The 25,120-nt window shown below is 42.6% G+C and overlaps 3 protein-coding genes across 4 annotated transcripts in view; 2 read left to right on the forward strand and 1 right to left on the reverse strand.

Moving 5' to 3' along the window:
* Nucleotides 1–1,164: 1,164 nt before the first annotated feature.
* wdr53 (WD repeat domain 53) lies at nt 1,165–6,475 on the forward strand. 2 transcript variants are annotated; one of them, XM_037547708.1, is made up of 3 exons: nt 1,165–1,353; nt 2,079–2,599; nt 5,659–6,475. In XM_037547708.1, exons 2-3 carry the CDS (start codon nt 2,102–2,104, stop codon nt 6,346–6,348), a joined length of 1,188 nt encoding a protein of 395 aa, XP_037403605.1. In that variant the 5' UTR covers nt 1,165–1,353; nt 2,079–2,101; the 3' UTR covers nt 6,349–6,475. The 2 variants fall into 2 exon arrangements, with proteins under 2 accessions (XP_037403605.1, XP_037403606.1); XM_037547709.1 differs by having other exon boundaries at nt 1,165–1,289.
* A 3,194-nt stretch (nt 6,476–9,669) lies between these two features.
* srprb (SRP receptor subunit beta) lies at nt 9,670–17,560 on the reverse strand. The gene is made up of 7 exons (XM_017691812.2): nt 17,375–17,560; nt 16,065–16,159; nt 15,897–15,974; nt 14,362–14,444; nt 12,094–12,230; nt 11,664–11,718; nt 9,670–10,265 (listed from the first exon to the last, which is right to left on the reverse strand). Exons 1-7 carry the CDS (start codon nt 17,511–17,513, stop codon nt 10,055–10,057), a joined length of 798 nt encoding a protein of 265 aa, XP_017547301.1. The 5' UTR covers nt 17,514–17,560; the 3' UTR covers nt 9,670–10,054.
* A 4,076-nt stretch (nt 17,561–21,636) lies between these two features.
* Nucleotides 21,637–25,120, forward strand: part of LOC108424012 (collagen alpha-1(XXVI) chain-like) — a 64,506-nt gene continuing 61,022 nt past the window's right edge. Inside the window, exon 1 of the mRNA XM_017691753.2 lies at nt 21,637–21,936. Within this exon, the coding sequence (XP_017547242.2) occupies nt 21,767–21,936 (170 nt within the window). The 5' untranslated portion in view covers nt 21,637–21,766. The remainder of the gene's footprint in view (nt 21,937–25,120) is intronic.

Here is a 25,120-nt window from a genome sequence, read left to right on the forward strand (position 1 = left end):
AGTGCCAGCTTGCTCCAGGACATGAGGAGGTGGGGTAGTGCCAGCTTGCTGCAGGACATGAGGAGGTGAGGTAGTGCCAGCTTGCTCCAGGACATGAGGAGGTGGGGTAGTGCCAGCTTGCTCCAGGACATGAGGAGGTGGGGTAGTGCCAGCTTGCTGCAGGACATGAGGAGGTGAGGTAGTGCCAGCTTGCTGCAGGACATGAGGAGGTGAGGTAGTGCCAGCTTGCTGCAGGACATGAGGAGGTGAGGTAGTGCCAGCTTGCTCCAGGACATGAGGAGGTGAGGTAGTGCCAGCTTGCTGCAGGACATGAGGAGGTGGAGTAGTGCCAGCTTGCTGCAGGACATGAGGAGATGAGGTAGTACCAGCTTGCTGCAGGACATGAGGAGGTGGGGTAGTGCCAGCTTGCTGCAGGACATGAGGAGGTGAGGTAGTACCAGCTTGCTGCAGGACATGAGGAGGTGAGGTAGTGCCAGCTTGCTCCAGGACATGAGGAGGTGGGGTAGTGCCAGCTTGCTCCAGGACATGAGGCGGTGAGGTAGTGCCAGCTTGCTCCAGGACATGAGGAGGTGGGGTAGTGCCAGCTTGCTCCAGGACATGAGGAGGTGAGGTAGTGCCAGCTTGCTCCAGGAGATGAGGAGGTGGGGTAGTGCCAGCTTGCTGCAGGACATGAGGAGGTGAGGTAGTGCCAGCTTGCTCCAGGACATGAGGAGGTGAGGTAGTGCCAGCTTGCTCCAGGACATGAGGAGGTGAGGTAGTGCCAGCTTGCTGCAGGACATGAGGACAGCTGTCGTGTTTATGACCGATTCACACAGGATGATGAATCTCAGTATAAATGACAGAGATGGGATTCATGCACTGAAGTGATGTTACCGGCCCCCTGCAACCTACTTGAAAATAAAATCTAATAGAGAGATTAATTTCTGGAAATCAAAGATTCGTTTTGATTAAAAAAAATTATATTGTTCGATTAATTTGTAGCGACTATTTACAAAATACATGGGACAGGGTTTCGAGATGCTCGTTACATTGCTTTAATATCATTTTTTAAACCTTTGCGAGAATACATTCACAGCATAAACTCGTTGATTATTTCTTTATTCTTCTATTTTTTTTATGTATTAATTATTTGCGCTGCTTTCGTCCAGCACAGCTGACGTCATCCAGGCGCGCAGTCGCGGTCGGACGCGCACGTGTGTGATGGCTGCGGTGTGACTGCAGGAGATCAGGTCGAGAAGTTTCGTCGCGGGTGTTAAAAGGCGTTCCTGCGTTTTCAACACCGACATCAGGTCAATGAGTCTTTGTCCGCCTGGTCGGTTTAATCTGCTGTGTAAGCCCAGAGGAAGCGCTGCGGTGAGTCTGCTGGAGGACTGAGACTCTAAATCACTGAAGTCTAAACCACTCGGTCCGTGTCCACCGTGTAACTAGTCCTTCGAGAGAAGCAGCGCTGAGGACGCGATGCGGGGCTTAAACGCGTGTTTAGACGCAGGCGCTTAGCCTCGTGTAGCTGTTTAGTAGCTCATAGCTAAAGTAGCTAACGTGAAGAACATCTTGAGAAGGTAGCGGAGACTCTTATCGCTACTCTGTGCTGAAACGTTCATTCTGCTGTCTTTTATTAGCTTTGGGTTTCGTTTTCTTAGACATTATTAGAGTTCTTGGTTCTAATAAGGTGTTTAGATCGTTAAGTTAGCCTGTTAGCAGCTTTCGACGCGTGAGTGAGGTGCTTAAAGTATGGAAGCCCGTTTCAGCCACTGGAGGAATGACTTGTGTAGTCATTTAGTCATTATTAAGCCGTTTAGTTATGAAGTCATAATAATGAGAAGGTTTTCATGGCTCAGCATCTCATAGTCATGGCTCAGCATCTCGATCATGGCTCAGCATCTCATGATCATGGCTCAGCATCTCATGATCATGGCTCAGCATCTCATGATCATGGCTCAGCATCTCATGATCATGGCTCAGCATCTGGATCATGGCTCAGCATCTCATGTTCATGGCTCAGCATCTCGAACCTAGAACATGGTCTAAGTTAGTGGTACCATCTCACCCTTTTGCTCAAATCATTTTCCTTCTCATAGGTGCGGCTCATATCTTTGCCCTGATGACCAGCATGGCCCAGAGGTGGGCTGGGGGCCACTGTGCCTCTGTGCTCTGTGTTGGGGCTGCAGGAGGAGCACAGGGTTTGCTGGCTTCCGGTGCTGAAGGGGGTGAAGTGACTGTGTGGACCCAGGAAGGGGTGCCTCTGGCCCAGCTGCACCTTAGCGGTCAGGAGGATGTCACTTGCACATCTTTCTCCCCGATGGCCCCGGGGCTGCTGTATGCTTCTCATGGAGAGACGATCAGTGTGCTGGACCCTCGTAAACTCACAGGGCCAACAGAACAGCTGCAGAATGTTGGAGAGGATGAGATTAATTCATTATCAGTGAATGAGACGGGCACCTCGCTGGCCCTGGCTGACGACTCTGGGGCTGTGAGGGTGGTGGACCTGCAGACAAGCAAGGTCTGCCGGACGCTGCGGAAGCACACCAATATCTGCTCGTCAGTAGCCTTTCGGCCACAGAGGCCTCAGAGCCTCGTGTCTGCGGGGCTGGACATGCAGGTAAGAATAGATGACAATTAATATATTTCCACTATATCCTTCAACATCACGGCTGGGACAAAACCTTGTATCTCCAAAACTTTACGGGAGGATGACAAAACTTTCTGAACTTGCAATAGAAGTTAGTATAAAACTTTTTTTCCAGTAATTTTGGACTTTTTCTGTTGCTTCATCCTTTATGAAATGTTTACATAATATATCTATAAAATATATTTATATAATATATCAAGGGCAGCTGATGTTTTCAAATTATGTAAAAATGAAATAAAGTGGGAGAAAAAAAATAACAAAAGGAAGTTTTTGTCCCTCACACACGGTCACTGTTTGGCCCCACCGTCCAGCAGTAACAGTGTTTGCTCTAGGCTTTGTTTCTCGAAAGGCCTCACAAAGCATACAGAGGATTTTTAAAAGGTGAGCATCACAATAGTCTCTGTCAGTTAAGACGACTTCAACACCAAAGCCTGATTTGGACGGGGGTTTCACATGAGGAGGTGGGGTAGTGCCAGCTTGCTGCAGGACATGAGGAGGTGAGGTAGTGCCAGCTTGCTGCAGGACATGAGGAGGTGGGGTAGTGCCAGCTTGCTGCAGGACATGAGGAGGTGAGGTAGTGCCAGCTTGCTGCAGGACATGAGGAGGTGGGGTAGTGGCAGCTTGCTCCAGGACATGAGGAGGTGAGGTAGTGCCAGCTTGCTGCAGGACATGAGGAGGTGGGGTAGTGCCAGCTTGCTGCAGGACATGAGGAGGTGGGGTAGTGCCAGCTTGCTGCAGGACATGAGGACAGCTGTCGTGTTTATGACCGATTCACACAGGATGATAAATCTCAGTATAAATGACAGAGATGGGTTTCATGCACTGAAGTGATTTTACCGGCCCCCTGCAACCTACTTGAAAAGTTATATTGTTCAATTATTTTGCTGCAACTATTTACATGAACACATGGTGCAAATTATCCTTATGGTTTCTTATATGTTTAGTACAAATTTCAGCTCCATCTATCGTAAAGTAAGCAATAGAGTGCCCAAACAAAGAGTTGCAAAAATGATAAAGGGATGAACTTCAAAACAAAAAAGTATGTGGAGTAGAGCTGTAGGATTTTGCAGGGTCCTCTGAATTTAACAACTGTTTTTATTATTATTATTATTATTATTATTATTATTATTATATACTTTTTAAATCCATGACATGAAGTTGGGAGATCTCGGTGAACTGGTATTGAATGACCCTATTGTTTTATCTCTCAGAAGCCCGTATCGGTCACAATGCTAGCATCAAGTTTTTCATTTCACATCTTACTGCACCCACATCTATGGACAGAAAGAATAAGAGGACTCTAGTACTTCTATTGCGAAGCGCCACATACACACACAATTAATACATGAGGTTGTTTATATGCAGAGAGCTCTTCTGCTTTCCAGTGAAGAAGCTGTAAATAAACCCAAATCAATCCGACCAAATAAAGTCAATTCAGATGTTTCTTTTTCCGCTTCTGGTTCTGTTTGGCTATTTATTCCTGCGCGTTTCCATCAGATGTTTTCATATCTGTGCTGAAGTACAGAACCAAAACAAGTAGTGTGCTTATTCATGGACTGGCCATGTTTGAAATTCTGCATGTACGTTAAGTATCTTGAAATTATCTGGAAATCATAGACTGTTATTTGAGCTTCAGTGACATACGCAGGGATACAGTGGAAGTGGTTGAAGTTTGGCAGTGGAAATAACCTTTTTGGTGTGGCCATGCTGACCTCTAGTGGCCATAAAGTAGGAAAGTTGTTTAGTCAACTACTGTGTATATCCTACCTCAGGAACTGCTGTGCTCACGTTATCTGACTGCGTTTACTCACAGATCAAAGCGTGTTAAATAATCTTTGCACCTTATTTCACACCCCTACCTCATGCTCAGAAATGAGTGCGGTGTCGGCGCTGCACTGTCTGGTCTGTTTACTGTGTCTAATGTCTGTTTTCTTTATCGTATTTATTGTATTGTTTCTAATGTAACTTTTTTGCACACTTACGTCTGCATTTTTACTGCTTATCCTGTTCCGTGTTCCTTGGAAGAGCGTAATTTCACTCCACTGTGTATTTGTACATAGATGGAATGACATGAAAAGCCTCTTGACTTGACTAAAGGCTTATATTTGATTTCATAATTATATAGAAGGATGGTAATAAGCATGTGTTCTCTAATGTGTTGAACTATGCGACAATGTAAACTATCGTGGAAAATAAGCTACACCTGGGAATTTGTTTAATTGCAAAAACCTAAAACACCCAAGGAGCTTTCAGCTTTTGTGTTTCAAGGCTAAATTGCATTTCGTCTGTTTGAAAAATAAGAATCTACAAAATGAGGAAAAGGTCTTAAAGCACTTTCCGTGATCCATCTGTCATGAAATGTGTATGCCATATAAAGGACAGTTGCCGTGTTAAAAAAAGGGTGTGTGTGTGTGTGTGTGTGTGTGTGTGTGTGTGTGTGTGTGTGTGTGTGTGTGTGTGTGTGTGTATATATATATATATATATATATATATATATATATATATATATATATATATATATATATATATATATAGAGCTTGTGTCTCAGAACATGACATCTTCCTCTTGGCCTTTAATAAGGACATGTGAAGGACATTTTCCTGAGTCTGACGTCATTTTAAAGTAATTATAAACGCAAGCACTGCTCACTGCTGCTCAACTCACTGACTGAACTCACGTGATGCTGGTTGTCATGGTAACGTCTACACTAAGTGGTTCTCTACACATCATTCTCTACATATCATTTTGGGTCAGATTACTTGCAGTGAACATATAAATGGAGATTTTCCATCAGATTGTTTAGTAGAGTGAGTATAAACACCTCAGTCGTAATGTATGATCAGAATGTATTCAGTAGGATTGGGGAAAAATCTTTGCATGTAAGTGACAGTTACAGACTGTTTAAAGATGGGACGTTTGCTTCAAGCCTCTGCAAGCTACACTTACCCATGATTCCTTTCTCTGTGACTCCGTGCAGAAGTGTAAATGAGCCTTTAATTGCTCACGCCGTGTCTCTCCGTTCTTTCAGGTGATGCTGTGGAACCTGCAGAAAGCTCGGCCGGTGTGGACCTATAGTCTGCAGGAGACGGCAGAAGAGGAGGACGGGCACCAGCAGAAGGCAGGTCAGCTCTTTAACCCCCCGTTGGCCCATTGCATCAGCGTGGCGTCCTGCGGGAACGTGCTTGCGTGTGCTGCTGAGGACGGTCGTGTGCACCTCACCCGTGTGGGCTCGGGGTCCAGGTACGAACAGCAGGGGGCGATAAAGGCTCACAGCCAGGGGGTATCCCAGGCCCACTTCCTCAACTTTATGCCCCACCCGTATTGGCTGGCCACCGGGGGTAATGACGGAGTGGTGGCACTGTGGGATCTGAGCAAGGACTCCCTGGTGGCTGGAGAAGGGAAGGTTCAAGGGTCAAAAGTCAAGGCAACTGCCCACCGCAGGAAGCCCAAAGGCAAAGCCAAGGCTAAGTCTCAGAGCCACGGAGATGCCAAGGTAGAAGGAGAAAAGACTGACAGCAAGGAGGAGGAGGACCTTTCAGAGGAGGCCAGCGGTACAGATCCAAATCAGGAGAAATGCACAAAGACTGGACCCAAACTGAAGTTCATTCATGAGGAGAAGGTGAACTGGGTGTGTCCGGCTATACTCATGGGCCAGCCTAGCCTGCTAGTGGCGGACCAAAGCTCCAGTTTATCGGTCTACTCTCTGGCTGGACTATAGCACCTGTCAGCTGTCAGAACCTACAGAACTGTTTAGCTGAATTTATTTCTGTTGTGAATAAGTTGAGGGTGCTGAGTGTGTCTGGGAAAACTATGTGACTGCATTAAACTGAAGTGGTCTAACCGTAGGGGTGGGCAATATGTCAATTAATAATAATATTAGGGATGCAAGAGGGTTTGGGAGCTATCCACTTTTTTATTACCTTTCAAACAGTCTCCAGATATTAACGCAGTATGCAGTATAAACACAGATCAGGCAGAACATTCTGACCACCTCCTTGTTTCTACGCTCATTGTCCATTTTATCAGCTCCTCTTACTGTATAGCTGCACTTTGTAGTCCCTCTGTTTCTCTGATACTTTGTTAGTCCCCTTTTACCCTGTTCTTCAGTGGTCAGGACCCCTGTGGACCCTCACAAAGAAGGTACTATTTGGGTGGTGGATCATTCTCAGATCCCCTGAGATACCCTCAGGAGAGGGTAAAAACATACTGTACTTTTAATGTAAGTCAAAGCCCCCCCCCGGGTCCATTCATCATGCAATTTACACACAATATATAGGACCATGGGTACTTTCAAATTATGTCAATGACAAAAATGGTGATAGGAGGTTTTGTTCTGACAGCAGTGATTTACATTTCAAGGAGGACTGTATTCAATTCTGACATGAATTCAGCATTGTATTATTTTTAAATGCAGTCATTGCGCATAGTTTTTCCAGTAAACAGGTCAAGCAGTGTGAAAACAGTGTAATAGAGGTTTGCTTTTCATTTTGGCATGTATTCTGCGTGACACTGGGAAAGTAATGTGTGTGACCTGCATTTCATATTTCTCCACTGTAGTGATTGCTTTTCAATTTGGCATGAATTCCTCTCCATATTGTGGCTTAATGTGCAAATAACATTATTTATAGTGTGACTTGGGCTCATGGAAACTAGACATACTAGTGTGTTTCAGGTGTTCACCCCTTGTACCCCTAATAGGAATCAGCTGTGAACTAATCACAGTACTTTTCTGGATATTTCACAGGTATCGTCTAGACAGAACAGCAGCTCTCAGACACTTTATTAATGCAAGTCCCCTTTTGTGGGTAGTTGGTGCCACTGTGACCCCCGCCCCTCCCCCACCGTCATGGGTTGGCCCGTTTCGGACTTTTCAGAGGACTGCATAATTCGGTGGTTGAGGTATAGGCAGCATTATTCAGCGTGGTTTGACGTGAAACGACTCGTTGTAGAGATGTTTACTGGCTCTACGTTCTTTGCAGCGGTGGTGATTGTCATGGCCGTTTTATCTCTTATCCAAAATGAACAGTGAATCTACACGTCGTCTTAGTTTTTTATATGTAATGTTAATGAACGTCAGTCTCATGTTTTTTTTATTTCTGTGCCCCAAATGATCCCCTTTCATCAATTAAAACTTAAGCAGAGATGCAACTTCTGGTATTTTTCCATGGCCCCTAGTTGCTAGAACTGCTGTTCCAGACCCCTGAACAAGTGCAATTAAAAAACAATTTAGTCCAATAAGAGAGCCTGCAAATTCACAGACGGAATACATGTGTGTGAATGAGAGGGAGGCAGGTGGAAAGGTGAAGATGCAAGGAGTAGAGGTCGTAAAGGTGGATGACTTCAAATATCTTGGGTCAACCATCCAGAGTAATGGACAGTGCAAAAAAGAGGTGAGGAAGAGGGTGCAGGCAGGATGGAGTGGGTGGAGACGGGTGTCAGGGCTGATGTGTGACAGTAGGATAGCAGCAAGAGTGAAAGGGAAGGTTTACAAGACAGTAGTGCGTCCTGCTATGATGTATGGTTTGGAGACTGTGGCTCTGTCTAAAAGACAGGAGGCTGAGCTGGAGGTGGCGGAGATGAAGATGCTGAGATTTTCGTTGGGAGTGACAAGGCTGGACAAGATTAGAAATGAGCAGATCAGAGGGACAGTGAAGGTGGAGCAGTTTGGAGATAAAGCCAGAGAGGCCAGGTTGAGATGGTTTGGACGCGTGTTGAGGAGGAATAGTGGATATATTGGTCAAAGAATGTTGGAGATGGAGCTGCCGGGTAGAAGGAGAAGAGGTAGACCTCAGACAAGGTTTATGGATGTAGTGAAGGTGGACATGGAGATGGTTGGTGTGGAAGTAGAGGAGGCAGTGGATAGGGCAAGATGGAGGCAGATGATCCGCTGTGGCGACCCCTAAAGGGAGCAGCTGGAAGAAGAATAGAGAGCCTGTAAACACCTGTTATAGTAACAAGTGGTTTCAGCATCTCAGTGCATTATGCTTTTACATTTACTTAATCATTTGACTTAAATAGCCAAATATATTGTATTCACTTGTTTTTCAACTTTTTAAAATATGGCAATAACAAACCTAGAATACAGATCATGTATTGTGAAAAACATCCTGTTATCTTGCCACGTCGGCCACCCTTACCTAACAGAGCCGTTTCTGCTGATTTTTGTTTCTTTTTTGGTTGTTTGGTTATCTGGACGGTGTTCTGATATAATTAAAACTTGAGGTCACCATGGCTGTGCTTCATCTAGAGTGTGGTCATTTTTATGCTTTGATGAACACAGTGAAAGGAAGAGTTTCCCTTTAATTCTTTACCGCTTCAAAAAGACTGAATTTATGGACAATAAACACAGTAAATCACTGAATTATTTTGTAGTCATACCAGTGGTCGTGCTCGGATGTTTGCTGTGGACATATTTCCCCTTTATTTACTAACAGAAGTGTTTTACCGTAACGCTGTAGTAAAGGTGCTGTGTGATCTGGTCAGTCTGGCAGTGTAAACAATTGCCAGACTGTAATACTAACAGTGACCCAAACACTGCTTTATGTTTAATAAGGGGAATTCAACTGATTTTAAATCTCAACCAAAACTGTAAGTGTAATGACATTTCTTTACAATGGTGGTGGTGATGATAGGAATCAGATGTCCTGATGTCTACAATGGAAATATAGCCAGTTTATTTACTATCCAAAATCACCAGTGAGCCTATACATGCTGCTCTGAGTTTTATTTATATACATTTTGTCACAAAACTACTGCGATTGTCTCAGGCATCAGGCAATGTATTCATAACCATTCCATGTTAACTTTCAGTGGGGGAGTTTTTAGAGGTGGCTCCCATCACTACCACTGTGAACGTTTTTGATTCACTAACTTTCCCTGGACTGAAGCGTTCTTACACCAAACCACTCAAAAAAAAACATTTCATTGAGCAGAAATGTTGAAAATTGGTCAGGTCCCCCTTTAATGTCAGCAAGACAGTGACACAGCTGACTAATGTAACTAAACTGAGGAATCAGTTCAAAACCCTGAACAAATGTAATGAGGCGAAAATCTCACAAGTCATTTATTTACAGGCTGTTTAACGCTGATGCACAACCAAGACTACAGTCATCTGGCTCTCAGACCTAAGGCACAACGCAGACTTGGACAAAACAAATGAATGTAACAAACGTCTTGTACCTTAACCAGCATCATCATCTGCACACAAAAATAAATAACATTTCATAATCTGACGGGAACTCAAAACAGAGTGCTTGGACGCTTGCCAATACCTTGGATATCAGTTTCTTTGTCCTGGGCAAATGGAGAAAGCTTTCATCTTGCTATAGTTTTAAAGGGAAAAAGCAACACTGACTAGAAAGCAATGAATGGATTTTAATGCAAAGAGATGCATTAAGAGGGAGATGTTGAATGGAATGAATCCCTCACAGCTTAGCCAGACTCATCTCCAAAGCCTCGATATCGGCGTCCCCCTCTTCCCCCTTGCTGCCGCGGGCGCTGCACTCCACAAACTCCACTTTTATGGGCAGCTGGGAGAACTCAAAGTCCTTCCCCCTTTTCCCAAGGTGCACCGCAGCCCCGATGGAGCCGTCTTGAGAGCTAAGCGCCGCAGAGCGAGTCACCCTCAGAGTGTTCCTGTGAAGACAAAGGAGGCTCAGCACCTTTAAAAGAACAGCTCTCAACAAAAATGCTGAGCTGCAGAACGTACAGTATGTAAGCTAACAGGGACGTGGACTGGAATAAAGGGTGATAAACATCAAAACCAGCCGGTCAATATATGATTCTGGATTATTTTTACAGACTCAGATAAACATTTTTCATTTTAATTCTTTCTAAACAGAAACTACACATTGTGTTCCTGCTCCAACATTCAGCACCATAAACAAATCATTCACACCCAATTTTATATGTATAAAATGAAACCACTAATCACCTAATTTGTAGGAAGCTAGAAAAAATTGAGATGCCAGGAATCCAAAAACATGTAACTGATTTCAAAATGATTCAGAAAGTGGTAGAAAATTAAGAACGAGGTTCAAGTGTGTTTGCATTCTGAATGGCTTATACCTGGGATCAAATCTTAAGACAGATAACTGGTCGAGAAACGACCCAAAATATGTTTACAGTATATCCATCCATCCATTTTCCAACCATGGATTTAATGAAAGGTACAAACGTGTAACACAATGACTGAGGAAACATCCTCTAGTGTGCTGAATGGCGAAGCTTTCAGATGGAAGTCTGAAGCCGACTGCCTAATGGTCACCACTATAGGAACAGATATCGCTCACGTTATGATCACGGCAGCAAGGAATCTTCCATCTACATCGATTGGGCATAACATTATGACCAAACAGATGGACCACAGTCTCTAACTGTAGAACTACAAAGTGCACCTATATAGTAAGTCAAGCTAATAAAATGGACTGAATGTAGAAACAAGGAGTTGGTCATATTGTTATGCCTGTTTGGTGTAAACACCCTGTGCAGCACACATTATACAGAGGGTCATCACAGTGACAGCGGGTTTTTCGATGCTTTAGCCAAGTGCCGTAAAATAGTCAGACATTTCAAACATAGTCCTGCAAGAGCTGAAAGATCAGCCTCTCATAGTCAGGAAGAGGGGACACTCGTCCAGAATGTGTCCCACGTGCTGGAACTGAACTCTGGAAATGATAAACCAGGTCCAACACAACAAAGACACACTGAAGGCAATGCTGCCACATCAGAAGCACAATTAAGCCACGCCTCTTCGCTGCCATACAGTTCATGAATTCCTTTATTTGTTTTGCCTCCCCCTAAAAATACAAGTAAATACTATTTAAACTTCATGATTAATCACAGCCTACTAGTGTAGTTCAATTGATTTTTTTTAATCTATGCACACCACCACAATAAAACTAACCAGTTTTCTTCCTAGAGAAGAACAAGTAAGAAGTAAGACAAATTTGGCTGTAGTTAATCGGGTGGATGCTACCGTCATTATGTGTATTAGTAATGCAAGTGGAAGTGTTTTGAGAATTGGACACTCACAGCTCTTTTTCCAGCTGCTGCTGAATCAGTTTGGCCGACTTTGCCATGGTAATATCTACAAGAGAGAGAAAACATCATTTTCAAATCAGTATAATGTAAACTTGTTTATGCAACTTTGAGAGGACAGTCTGAATTCCTAAACATCTGACCCACAGTAATGGCCTTACACTATAAGTGAGTACACACTTCACATTTCTGCTAATATTTTATTATATCTTTTCATGGGACAACATTATAGAAGTCTTGGCTATGACTTAAAACAGTCAGTGTACAGCTTCTATAGCAGCACAGATTTACTGTCCTCTGAAAAGAACAACACACAGCCATTAATGTCTAAATAGTGGGCAACACTAACAACTTTGTTATATCCAAGTTTCATTTCTATAGTGGTGTCCCATGAAAAGATGCATGTATGTGGGTGTGGTCATACCTTGTTTGTTGCACGCAACCAGCAGCGTCGGGGCATTCTTGACCACCACACCGTCCGTCAGCAGAGAGTAGAGAAACTCAGCCGCATCCTTCACCTCTTTCTGGAAGATTGCGCTGTCCACCACGAAAACGAGTGCTCTAGACGTGAAGGGTAACAAAAGTGAGTTATACATACATCAAAAACGGAAGGATCCTGTTCAAGCATGTAAGACGGACCACTGTACTAACACAGCTATGATGCAAATGGTCTTCTGCCTGGTCCTACAGTCAGCTTTTTTCCAACTGATTCAGAAACTATAAAATGAACATTGTTTATTCCTCTCATCAGTCAGACAGGGTGTTGAATTCAGCAATCAAACCGTTTCTACACAGTCCAAGCCCTCACACAATGTATGTCTGATGTATGAGCAGTAGGAGCAGATGTTATTAGTCTGGCCTGCAAGCTCATTTGCTGTCAGTGCTACTTAATGAAAAGCGGCTGTTTAAACATTAAATGCCAGCAGGCGAAATCAGCACTTGGCTTTAATTTGCTAGTAATACTAGACAAACACACATCCAAACTCCGTATTGACAGTTTCTGGGATGCCACTGGAGAACGAAACATTTTTAACCTATGACATTTACATTCACTGCCATGAGACCATAAACAAAGACAAGATGCAAGTCTTAGGTTGTTTTCACACTTGTCACAAATATATGAAGCCACACCCAGAGGAGATAGACCACTGTAGTCGGTACGTCATTCAAGGAGCAGGGGGGTCCAGTGATATTGAAGCGAAGAACGTTCACAGGACAAAATGCATCAGGTTCTGAATGGCCGGAATGATTAGGGTTTTCAACAAAATCGCCTCCATTGCCCCGCGTTATATAAAAGTTCAGAACCTGATACGTTTTGTCCTGTGAACATTTTTCTCCCGAACACCACTGGATCCTCCAAATTACTAGGTCGTTAAAGAGCTATAACACTAATATTGCTGCATGCAAACTAAAGCTACTGCACATCAAATCAATGTCTCTAAGCTACAAAATCTTCTACTGTAGTGCATATTTACAGGTATACCCGTAAATATTTACGGGATATTTTGATAGGCTAAAACTCTGTCAAAAATACTACCCATGTTAAAACTACGAGGCTGAATGTAGCGTCCTTTATCGCAGCTTCTTGTTTGAATGTTTACGTTCCACCTTAAATGGTGCAGCAGCTGTGACTAGCCATCACGAACGTTAGCAAACAAGACAAAATACTGGAACAGCAAAAATAAGTTAATGTTACTCAGCCATTAAGCATAAATAGTGGAACCTCCCCATATGAGCTTGTTCGAATTTTCCCGTTCCACCATTTAAACAAAAAGCCGGAGAAGGTCCTGAGAAAATGTCCTCCTATCAGCATTAAAATAATAATTAAGATATTCTGAGGGCCTGAGTAAGTTTATCAGGGGGTCAGAAGTGACATTAAGCAATATTAATATTGAGTCTACTGGATCAGCCTGAGTGCAGGTACGTTTGTAGATCTTTTTAAACTTGAAAAGGGCAGCCGAAGCAGACACACGTTACAAAATGAACCAATCACACAGTTCCACGTGCGGTAGCCTCCATGCAGTCCATGGTGGACAGCATCAAATTTCGCTGAAAGTGAAGCCCAAACCACTGATTCCAGGAGAACCAGAGATCGGTTCTCTGCACCACTCCTGGGCTTCAAAACAGCTTCACACTTGACCAAATGCACTGGCCGCACAGAACAAGCAGTCCTGGGTCCAACTGTGAAAACGTCCTTACAGGAAACCAGCAGTTCTTATCTAACCTAGTCTATCTGGGACACTGGACAGTTATGCCGGTTGGTTATTTAGGTGGTTAGACAGTCTTATGACATGAACCACTGGCCTAATTTTCTCATCATGCCCTGCAAACATGGTCGCATGTTGAAGCCAGTGGCACTCTGTGGCTCTCACTCTCTCAAACTGCAAACATATGTATTGATGCATAATAAAGCGGCAGGCTTTTCAGATCAGAGGACGGTAGAGGAGGACTGACGCTCTGCACAACAGCAGAGGAGCTGCTCGTTTACAGTGCACCTACAAATGGCACCTTTACGACAGGTGTACTGGAATAACTCGCCACACAGGGTCAGTCATTTTCTGGTTGAGATGTGTTAAACGATCACGGTCACTATTCCACAGTGAAACTGAACTGAATCCCAGGGATATTTGAAGCTACCACTGATTACACTCCACCGTGCGCAGACTTCAAACCTTCTGGGTATCCGTCTCACCTGGCAGACGCCTTGAACTTCTCCACAAACTGAGGTCTCAGGCTTTCATGACCAGGGAGGTCAACGAGAGTCCAGGTGGTACCCTGCATATCAGGAGAGGCAGCAATTAGTTAAACATACTCCGTTCCATTAATTTAATGAAAAAAAAAAAAAACACTTTTTCAGTTCCATTTTATTTATTCATATATAGGTCCCAATTCCTTATTAGGGTTTAACTTCATTCCGCTCTGTCCTGAACTGCTTTGTTGATACTTTTCCAGCCTCTCTTTATTCCTTTCAATCCTACAGGCCATTTTAGTGTAAATGACCTTGGCTCTGACTGGCTGCCTTGTACTGTACCTCATTTAAAAAAGCAGCCTGGGCTGAAACACTCTTTATAACTTCAGCGTGAACAGGCAGCGCTAAACTGCTGTACGCTGAATAGGCAGATATATACGTGAACGCGTTATTTTTTTGTGACATCAAAAACACACTGAAATCAAAACAGACTGTTTCTATAAATAAATATATGCACTACATATGCATATGGTATGTTCTGAAACTAACATTGTTTACATATTACAGTAATAATTCTTTTAATGGTTGCAATCTGCCCTATATATATATATATATATATATATATATATATATATATATATATATATATATATATATATATATATATATATATATATATATATATGTGTGTGTGTAAAATGTTTTTTGGATACATGCATTTTATTTAATTTATCTATTTTTATTTTGGTGTAAATTTTAGTGTTTTATTTTTCTATGCTGAAAGATGCTGGATGTACTAAGTAGCTTTCTGCATTGAAGAGTTTCCCAAGGACTGTATGATACAATTGCATACTGTAGTGAGAAAACACTGATGGATGAAAATGGAGAATTCAAAATGTATCCAAATTTCTGTACAATTCAATCTTTGAGATGTAAATGAAGTTACTCAGGGTGGTTTGATGTGAAAATGGCTTATTAGTCTAAACCTTCTTTACAGTGGTGGTGATAGAAACAAGTTCTTATATGTAATGTTGGTAAAACAGCGGTAAACACGAAAGACGTCTTGTTTGGGTACGGTTTTGCCTTACAACACATTCATGCATCCCTCTGCCATTGATGGTTAAAATAATTTTAAAAAACTGTTAAAAAATACATATTAGGCCAAAACCTTCTTATAACTACTGTACAACAATGCCTCAGTCACCTAGCTGTATATTTAAATCCATTCAGTGAAAGAATTTTCAGGGAGGAAGGTTTTAGTGACAAACTAAACTCTTCAGGGGTCTAGAGTGGTGGTCCTATCACCACCACTCTAAACAATTCTGACTCTGTACATTTCTCTAGAGCAGAGCATTTCACACCAAACCACTCTGAATGCCTGTTTACATCTTAACCATTTCATTAAGCAAGCTTTTTTCCTATAAAAATCAGTGGCATTTCCTTGTAACTTGTACTCAAAACACTCATGAAAAAACAGAGGATGCATTTTGCCAGGCTGGACATCAGTAAGCACCATAATGCCACCCTATTTTTCTTACCCTCTCATTTTTTGCCCTGTAGGACGCACTGCTTTCATTGATAGACGTCTGTGTCCTTGTGAATCTTCCTGACAGCAGCTGAGAGACAGAAACAAACACAGTTCAGTCCTTCTGTAAAACTGTTTTATTTTTATTTTTTTAATAAAAACTAGTGGAGAAACATCTTACCCGACTGAAGAGAAGAGTTTTGCCTGCATCACACAAACCCACCAGTAGAACGCTATTGCTTTTTGTTTGGGTGCTGACGAAAAACTTCCAAAACACTAAAATGTAGAGACACAGCAGCTGATTATTCAACACTGGCTGCTTTAAAGGGCTATTTTTATTTGCCATATGATTCAACTATCAAGAAAATAAAACTACAGAGCCTCTACGGTGACATGGTGATTGTTTTTAACAAGACCTGGCCACAAATTAAAATACTGGGGTGACAAGTTTCTCATAACTTACGGTGTTGATATATTAATTTGTGCCCCGAACTGCTGGGTTTTGAACTGCGTGCTAATAACAAGCTGGGAGGTCTTTAGTCTGGAGGATGCAGTGTCCATTATTTCCAAAAGGAATTTAAAATTTAGACTCATCTGACCACAGGAAGCTTTTCCACTTCGCCTTGGTCCATTTTCAATGAGCCTGGACCCAGAGAAGTTGGCAGCGTTTCTGGATCATGTTTATATATGGTTTCTTCTTTGCATGATACAGCTTTAACTTGCCTTTGTGGATTGCACAGCGAGCTTGTGTCCACTTATGGCTTTAATATATTAATTTGTGGCCCCAATATAGTCCACTGTGCCCCCAATTCAGTAAACTGTTGCCTCAATACATTAACTTGGGGTCAGACCATACCAAAAAATTACCTTCACTTCAGAGGCTCCATAATATAACAGGTCTGACTTGGAAAAAGGTGACAAGGATGAAACTGGCTTATCAAGGAGATAAATCTACAGAGAGGACATGGAGAATTTTTTAAATAAGGCGTGGCGCTAAATTAATACATTCAGACCATGAATTAATCATGCATTAATATATTGGGGCCACAAATTAGTAAGTCGTGGCCTCAATATAGTATGTTGTTAAATTTTTCTAAATTCATGGTCTCAATACATTAAGTCATGGTCTCAATATGTTAATTCGCGGCCACACTTTATTTTTTGTATTATCACCATGGCACCTGAGGGGCTTCGTAACAGCAGCAGGTCAGAACTTCCCGGCAAAAACGTCGAAGTGACGAGGATGAAGCTGGCTTGTCACGAATTCTCCGTTCCGCCTTAAATGGTGCTTGCTGCTAAGGCACAATTTAAGGTGGAACACAAAAAGGTTGTCGAATAAAAAGCTTCAGAGGCGCAGAAAGAAGAAAGACGGCAGAATAAGCGAACTGGCTCAGCGCTCCGCTCCTGTCAGAGACCCTGTTAGCCTGCTAAGCTAATCAGACTAACACGTACACAAACAAGGCTGCGCGGCCGTTAGCTTAGCATGCTTACCTATCGTTATTATAACAGCCGCTATGGCGACGAACACCCCGATTAGAAATGTCGGGTCTCGCTCCACTTCTTTGACCAAGTAGTCAAAAAGCGGCTCGGAAGAAAAATCCTCCAAGTCCAGATCAACTTTCTCCTCCATGTCTGCGGACCGGACTGTCGGCGAGGGACGCAACGCACACGTGGCCTTACGGTACCCGCGCGCATGCGCAGTACGTACGCCACAGCACCCCGCAGAGCCGTTAAAAGGGATAATAAACTAAACTTTTCTTCTGTTATTTGTTTTTTAACGTGTTATAGTCGATTATATTATTTATTATTTATACATATATAAACCTTAAAAACTTATGTAAATATTTTTGCTTAAAAATATTGGGAAATAACAATAAAAATCCATATAAGAACCGTTATTATTATTATTATTATTATTATTGATGTTGTTGTTTTTGGTATTATTACAATAATCAGTAGCAAGCATTATTATTACCAAAATAGTAATAACGTTCGATTAAAGCCTTAGACTAACAATTATAATAAACAAACAAACAAACAAATAAATAAATACATGCTATTTCACGGAACCCAAAACAGGTGTGGTGATGATGTGGTGATGTTTCTACGGTGTATGAAGGCAGTTTTATCCGCTGGAGATGTCCCTGCGCTACAAACAGAAACCAGACCGTCGGTTCCCTCCGTCAGTCTTCAGAGAGAGCAACGCGAACGAGGCCGCAGCGGGAGACCGGCGCCACCTGCCGGTCGCGTTCAGAGCGTCTTGACTTCATTTTGGAAGGCTGTGAGGATTAAAACGGCTTTAAGCTCGACCTTCAGTAAAACAGTCGGTTTCCGACCGCATAAGCGCCGTGATTTCAGTATAAAACGAGCCACAGAACTACAGCGATTAAAAACAACAACAACAACTGAACTACAAATCCCATGGCTCGGAGCAGTGGTCGCCACGCCGGATGTGTGTCAAAGCACAACAGAAATGATCTATGTATTAAAAATTCAATTAAAAAAGTAATAATAATAAAACTAAATACAAACCAAGATTAATATGATAAATGCAACAATTAAGAAGAGAAAGTGTTATATTACATAAATAATATAAAAGTGTGTGTGTGTGTGTGTGTGTGTGTGTGTGTGTGTGTGTGTGTGTGTATATGCATATATACATAGAAGGGCCTGGGTGTTAATGTGTGTGTTTGACTGTCTGTCTTGCGATGGACTGGCGACCTGTCCAGGGTGTATCCTGCATCCGCCTGTCACCATTTCTCCTTCTCCTTCTCCTTCTCTTTCTCTTTCTCTCACTCTCTCCCCCTCTTTCATTCTCTCTTTCTCTCTCTCTCTCTCTCTCTCTCACTCCCTCACTTTCTCACTCTCTCTCTCTCTCTCCCTCACTTTCTCATTATCTCTCTCTCTCTCTCTCCCTCACTTTCTCATTCTCTCTCTCTCTCACTCCCTCACTTTCTCACTCTCTCTCTCTCTCTCTCTCTCCCTCACTTTCTCACTCTCTCACTCTCTCTCACTCTCTCTCTCTCTCCCTCACTTTCTCATTCTCTCTCTCTCTCTCTCTCACTCCCTCACTTTCTCACTCTCTCTCTCTCTCTCTATCTCCCTCACTTTCTCACTCTCTCTCTCTCTCACTCTCTCTCTCTCCCTCACTTTCTCATTATCTCTCTCTCTCTCTCCCTCACTTTCTCATTCTCACTCTCTCTCTCTCTCTCTCTCTCTCTCTCTCTCTCTCTGTCTCTCTCTCTCTCCCTCTCTCTCTCTGTGGTTAAGATGTATTACGGTATTCCAGGTTCTCCACAGCTCTATATATCTGACTAGGCTTTTCAGGAATGTTCACCTTTCCTCAGTCCCTCTACTTTCTGTTTGAGAAATGTGATGATCGACTTTCCTTCGAGCATCAATATTTGACGAATGGCATTCTACAAACCGAATAACATAATGAGACGTATTAAACTCTGCGTAGGAAGCAAATGTCACAAGACTGATGGAAAACATATTCATTTTACAGATGAGGGAACATTTCTCTCATCCCCAAAAGGAAAAAGTGCTTTTCATTAGAAATAAATGACCAAAACGTTTCATCAGGGCTGAATCAGACGCAGCACAGCCACATTTAGATACACCCTTAAAAATGGGTTCTTCAGTAAAGTCTATAGTGACAGCATCATGTTCGAAAGCCGGAACTCCCCCAGCCAAATCACACGTTCAGCTGGTGTAAGTGAGAATAAGTTAGCACACCCTCTACCATCGTCACTGCCCTAAAAACCCAGGTATGTTCATAACTTTCCTGGTAACCTTTATCTTCCTTCCGAATAGCATTGCAATCCGACACTTCCTTCTGGGTGCAATTACTTTTGACAATGAGTGTGTAAAGGTTCCCTTAGGTGTAATTTTAAGAGAAGAAAATGGAAGAAATCAGCGCAAGCTAAGTCAGGAGAAGTTTTTTACTAGAGTAGCAGCACTGGGGCAGTTGTGGGCTGAAGGTTAGGGTAACAGCCTTGCAACCGGAAGGTTGCTGGTTCAATCCCCTGAGCAAGGCGCCTACCCTCCGACTGCTACCTGAGTCCTCCGAATAGGGCTGCCCACCGCTCCAGGCAAATGTGCTCACTGCCCTCTAGTGTGTGTCTTCATTAGTGTATATGTGGTGTTACATTGTGGAGGTTGAGGGGCTAATAAGGGTCTCTTAATCTTAATTCAGGAAGAATGGCTTTATAAAAGCAGCACTATGGAAATTGTGGAGACCTCTCTGGTGGAAACGTGTACGTGCACACAATGTGCGGAAGAACAGTTTGAAACGTGGACTGTGCTTCGGACCCCTTCCCCAAGCAGATGAATCTGACGTTTGCAAGTGCTCGGAAAGAGTATTTAAAGAGTATTCCATCAAAATGGGATGTGAAGGATTTGAGAGGCTTATCTACTACAGTCATCATATCTTCATCACTATAAGGCCAGGATTTATTATCTCAGGGAGACTTTTAAGGTGTTTTTTTCCAACCTCACTCAGTAATGCCACTTCTTTAAGTACAACCCTCTGAGGTCTAGAAATGCAACCACATGTCAAATTCAATGTTTCTACATCTGTTTCTGTATCTTCGTGATGATCCAGCACAGAAATGCAGTTCAAACAGTTCCTGAATCTGTAAAGTTGCCCTTTCCATTCCATCTCATCAGGAGACTCATATCCAGAGTTATGAGCCTGTGAAGAGGGGAAGAGTTAAACATCATCTGCCTCTCACTGTGTGGAACCGCTGCATTTGTGTTTTCATCTACATTCTGTGTGAAACTGACCAATGGACACTCACAAAATCACTAAGCGCTGACCATCACGCCAGAAAACCTTTAATTCTTCATTCAGTTCACATCGGAGACTCGTGTGAGATGGCCTGCAGGGAGTTTACAGCTGATGAAGCTGCAGCAGCAGTTTTGGAAAGTAGTGATGAAGATAACAGAGCTTTTTAATATGAAACGTATGAGCATCATGTTATAAAAAGCCTTTAAAGGAGAATTTGAAGAAGATATGAACAAATGGACAAATTTGACAAAATTCCCTCAGAGAATTAGCAAAACAATCTTCTACACCCCACGAAAGATGGTTCTTCAGTAACAGGAATGTTTCGATTTAGAACCATGGGTTCTGTACAGAACCAGTTAACGCTTAAATGCCTGGTCATGGAGAAATGGTTCTTCAGCCTGATGGAGAACATGGTGCAGATTCTTGGGCTTTTATACAGAATCTTTCTGAAAATGGTTCTTTGTAGCACCAAAGGAGTTTCGTACACACTATCATACACACGCTTGACATCATAACAACAGGAGAACCCCTTTTGGCGCTATATAGAACCAAATACGACGCGACCCGCCATCAGCCTGAGGGACCATTTCGCCATGCAAACAACTATATAAGCATGAAATGGTTCTGTGTAGAACTCATGGTCCCTTGAAGAACCGTCTTTTATGGAGTGTACAGTGCAGCTTTAAATTGATTCATTCATCTGCTCATTAATTAATTAATTAATTGATCGATTGATTGATTCACTCTAACCTAAATCTCGTAGACCGTGATACCGTGATATTTTCGGAAAATATCGCGATACTGAATTGTATCAATATCGTCCAGTCCTTCTTCACAAAGACAGGAATACAAGCGGTGTGTGTGTGTGTGTGTGTGTGTGTGTGTGTGTGTGTGTGTGTGTGCGCGCGCGCACGTGTGGTATATGTGGGACCCGCGAGCTCTTTCACTGTGGACGCTTCTCTTGTACCGTGTACCGTGTTCTGACCGCCTCGCCGCTCCTTCCGCTCAGTCTGCGGACTTTCACACAGCCGAGCGCCGCAGCGAGGTGCACACAGCGCGCTCTGCTCGGCTCCTCCAGCGCCTCAGCAGCGATGTTCCACTGCGCCTTCTGGCTCTGCTTGTGCGTCCTCATGCGTTCGAGTGGACTTTCGCACGGAACCGGCTTTATTTACCAGTTTCCAGGGCTAACAGTGCAGCATGTGAGCTCAGAACAGAGTGCTGGACCCCCAGCTGCTGGCGTTAACATCAACTCTCCGCGCAGGTATGGACACTTCTTCGCTTCTTCTTACCAAAGTTTTCGAGTTTAGGTTGACTTTTCGTTTGTTCGTTCCATTCGCATCGGCTCTGCTTTGCGCTACATGCCCAAAAGTACCTAGACAGTCCTTCTAATTAGCGCATTCAGCTACGTTAAGATGCACTCATGGCTAAAAGGGGCGATCAGAGAGCTTGTAGGATCTCCATAGAAAAGCCAGTAGAATAGGACCCTCTGGAGTAGCCACAAATGAGGCTAAGGTCAACGTGCCCAATGCCAAGCGTGGGCTAGCGGAGTATAACCCCCCCCCCCAAAGAAGTACTGCGTCCTCTGGAGCGATGTAGATCTATGCAGTACCTCTGGGATGGGTTGGAGTGATCCAGAACTGACCACCCAACATCAGTACTTGACCTCAGTCATGCTCAATCAAATCCTCACAGCAATGTTCCAACATTTAGTCTTGCCAGAGACCAGCGAGTGGAAGCACATGGTAGATGTTTCTAATAAAGTAGCCAGTTAATGGAGGTATGAAGTAGGTGTTTCTAATAAAGTGGCCAGTTAATGGAGGTATAAAGTAGCTGTTTCTAATAAAGTGGCCAGTTATAGGAGGCTCAAGGTTGGTGTTTCTAATAAAGTGACTAGGTAAGGGAGGTAAAGATAGGTGTTTATAATAAAGTGGCCAGGTCAGGGAGTTAAGGATATGTTTTTCTAGTAAAGTGTCCAGTTAGTGGAGGTATAAAGTAGGTATTTCTAATAAATTGGCCAGGTAAGTGAGGTAAGGATAAGTTTTGCTAGTAAAGTGGTCAGTTAATGGAGGTATAAAGTAAGTGTTTCTAATAAATTGGCCAGGTAAGTGAGGTAAGGATAAGTTTTGCTAGTAAAGTGGCCAGTTAATGGAGGTATAAAGTAAGTGTTTCTAATAAATTGGCCAGGTAAGTGAGGTAAGGATAAGTTTTGCTAGTAAAGTGGCCAGTTAATGGAGGTATAAAGTAGCTGTTTCTAATAAATTGGCCAGGTAAGTGAGGTAAGGATAGGTTTTGCTAGTAAAGTGGCCAGTTAATGGAGGTATAAAGTAGCTGTTTCTAATAAAGTGGCCAGTTATAGGAGTCTCAAGGTTGGTGTTTCTAATAAGTGACTAGGTAAAGGAGGTAAAGATAGGTGTTTCTAATAAATTGGCCAGTTATTTGGAGATATAAGGTAGGGGTTTCTAATGAAGTGGCCGGTTAAACCTTCCCAGAAGAGCCGTGGGGGGTTGGCATAATTCAGTGATTGATGTGTATACAAGGTCAGAGTGGTTTGGTGTGAAATGGTTGTTTGTTGAGAGATTTCTTTACAGTGGTGGTGATGGGAACCAGGGGTCACCATGACTACAACACTAATATAGCCATTTTATGTACTGTCCAAAACCACCAGTGAACCTATACGTGTTTATATTTAATGTTAATGATGGTAAAATAGTGATAAATCTGAAAAAGTGTTTTCTTTGAGGACTATTTTGCCTCACTGCGCCCTGTGCGTATCCCTCCACCATGAATGGACATTAAAAATAAATTTTAGGCCCAAAGCTTTTTTCATAAAAAAAAAAAACCTTTCGTTAAACAATGTCTCAGGCATCCAGAAGCACATCTGCAACCATTTCTTATAATAACCTTCTGTGAGGAGGTGGATGTCTGGTTCCTATCACCACCACTGTGAGCAGTCCTCAGTCTGTAGAACGGAGCATTTCACACCAAACCACTCCGAAAGACCGAGTTATGCAGACGTTATGAAGAATCAGTGGAATTCTGCTTTAACTGGAGGTTTTTAACGTTCAAGATGTTTCTGTTTGTGATTTTAACATTCAGGATGTGCTGTAGTTCTCCAGGCTTTCTGCAGGTTCAGTAACTCCACGTCTGCTGTGGCTTTTTTGTGAGATATTTTAACGTTCTACTATTTTCACAGTGTTTCTGTGAAATAATAACATATTTTCAGAGTGATGGTGTGGTTTCAAAAACGGCATTCCACCAATTTTTCGGCATAATTCAAACATTAAGATGTAAATAAAGTATTGTGGTGGTGATAGTAACCAGGCGTTTGAAGAGCTTATTGTTACTAAAAGCTCCCGTGATAGAAATAATGATATGTAATAGTTATGAATATGCTGTCTTGTGTCTGAGGCATTGATTTACAATAGATTACAACAGAGGAGATTTTGTTCTAAAACATATTTTTATCCATTCATGGTGGAGGGATGCATGACGGTGTTCAAGAAGACAAAATAGTCCCCCAAGGAAAATGTATTGTTTCAGATTTTTTTGTTTTACCATCATAGTCATGGTGACCCAACACTGTAAAGACATCTGAATCTCTCCAATCAACCAGTTCATGCCAAACCACTCTGAATCACTCTGTTTACATCTCAAAAACTAAATTATACAGATATCTCTTTAATGCATGGTACCCTGCCTCCAACCTATAGCCAGGTCCTTTTCAATAAACCTATCATCCTGATTCATAAAAACATATGATTCAAACTTTTTTAAAGCATCTCTATATTGTTTGCATACATTATAGGCTGAGGATGAAGGAGAAAGTAAGCAGAAGTAGAGGACATCATACATCATGGTGAATCTGTCATTTATATAGAGGAGAATAAAGTTCATGAATTATGGATCAGTGAATCAGATTTCCATCAATTATGAATCAATGAATCACATGTTCGAACCGTTGAAACAGTTTGTGAGAATGAGAACAATAAGTTGAAATTCCTTTGTTTACACTGAACCTGTCCTGGTCACCATGTTTGTTTGCTGCTGTCCATGGAGTTCAGGCCAAACGTTTACATCCCCCCGTTCAAACTCAAATTTTCACCACTCCACACATTCCTGTGTTAAGTCAAGTACAGTATGTTAAGATTAAGAGTAAGTGACCCTTATTAGTTCCACAACAGGGAAATTTCACCTTTGCAATCTAACCCATCCATGCAGTGAAACCCCACATACACATTAGTGAAGACACACACTAGGGGGCAGTGAGCACACTTGCCCAGGGAGGTGGGCAGCCCTATCCACAGTGCCCGGGGAGCACTTGGGGGTTAGGTGTCTTGCTCAAGGGCACTTCAGTCACATACTATCGGCTCAGCAGATGTCTTCCACAAGCTTCTTACAATAGCTTGCCAGAGTATTTACCTGTTCTCCCTGACAGAACTGGTACA

Source organism: Pygocentrus nattereri, chromosome 19 (assembly GCF_015220715.1).
Source record: "Pygocentrus nattereri isolate fPygNat1 chromosome 19, fPygNat1.pri, whole genome shotgun sequence".
Lineage (NCBI taxonomy): Eukaryota > Metazoa > Chordata > Actinopteri > Characiformes > Serrasalmidae > Pygocentrus > Pygocentrus nattereri.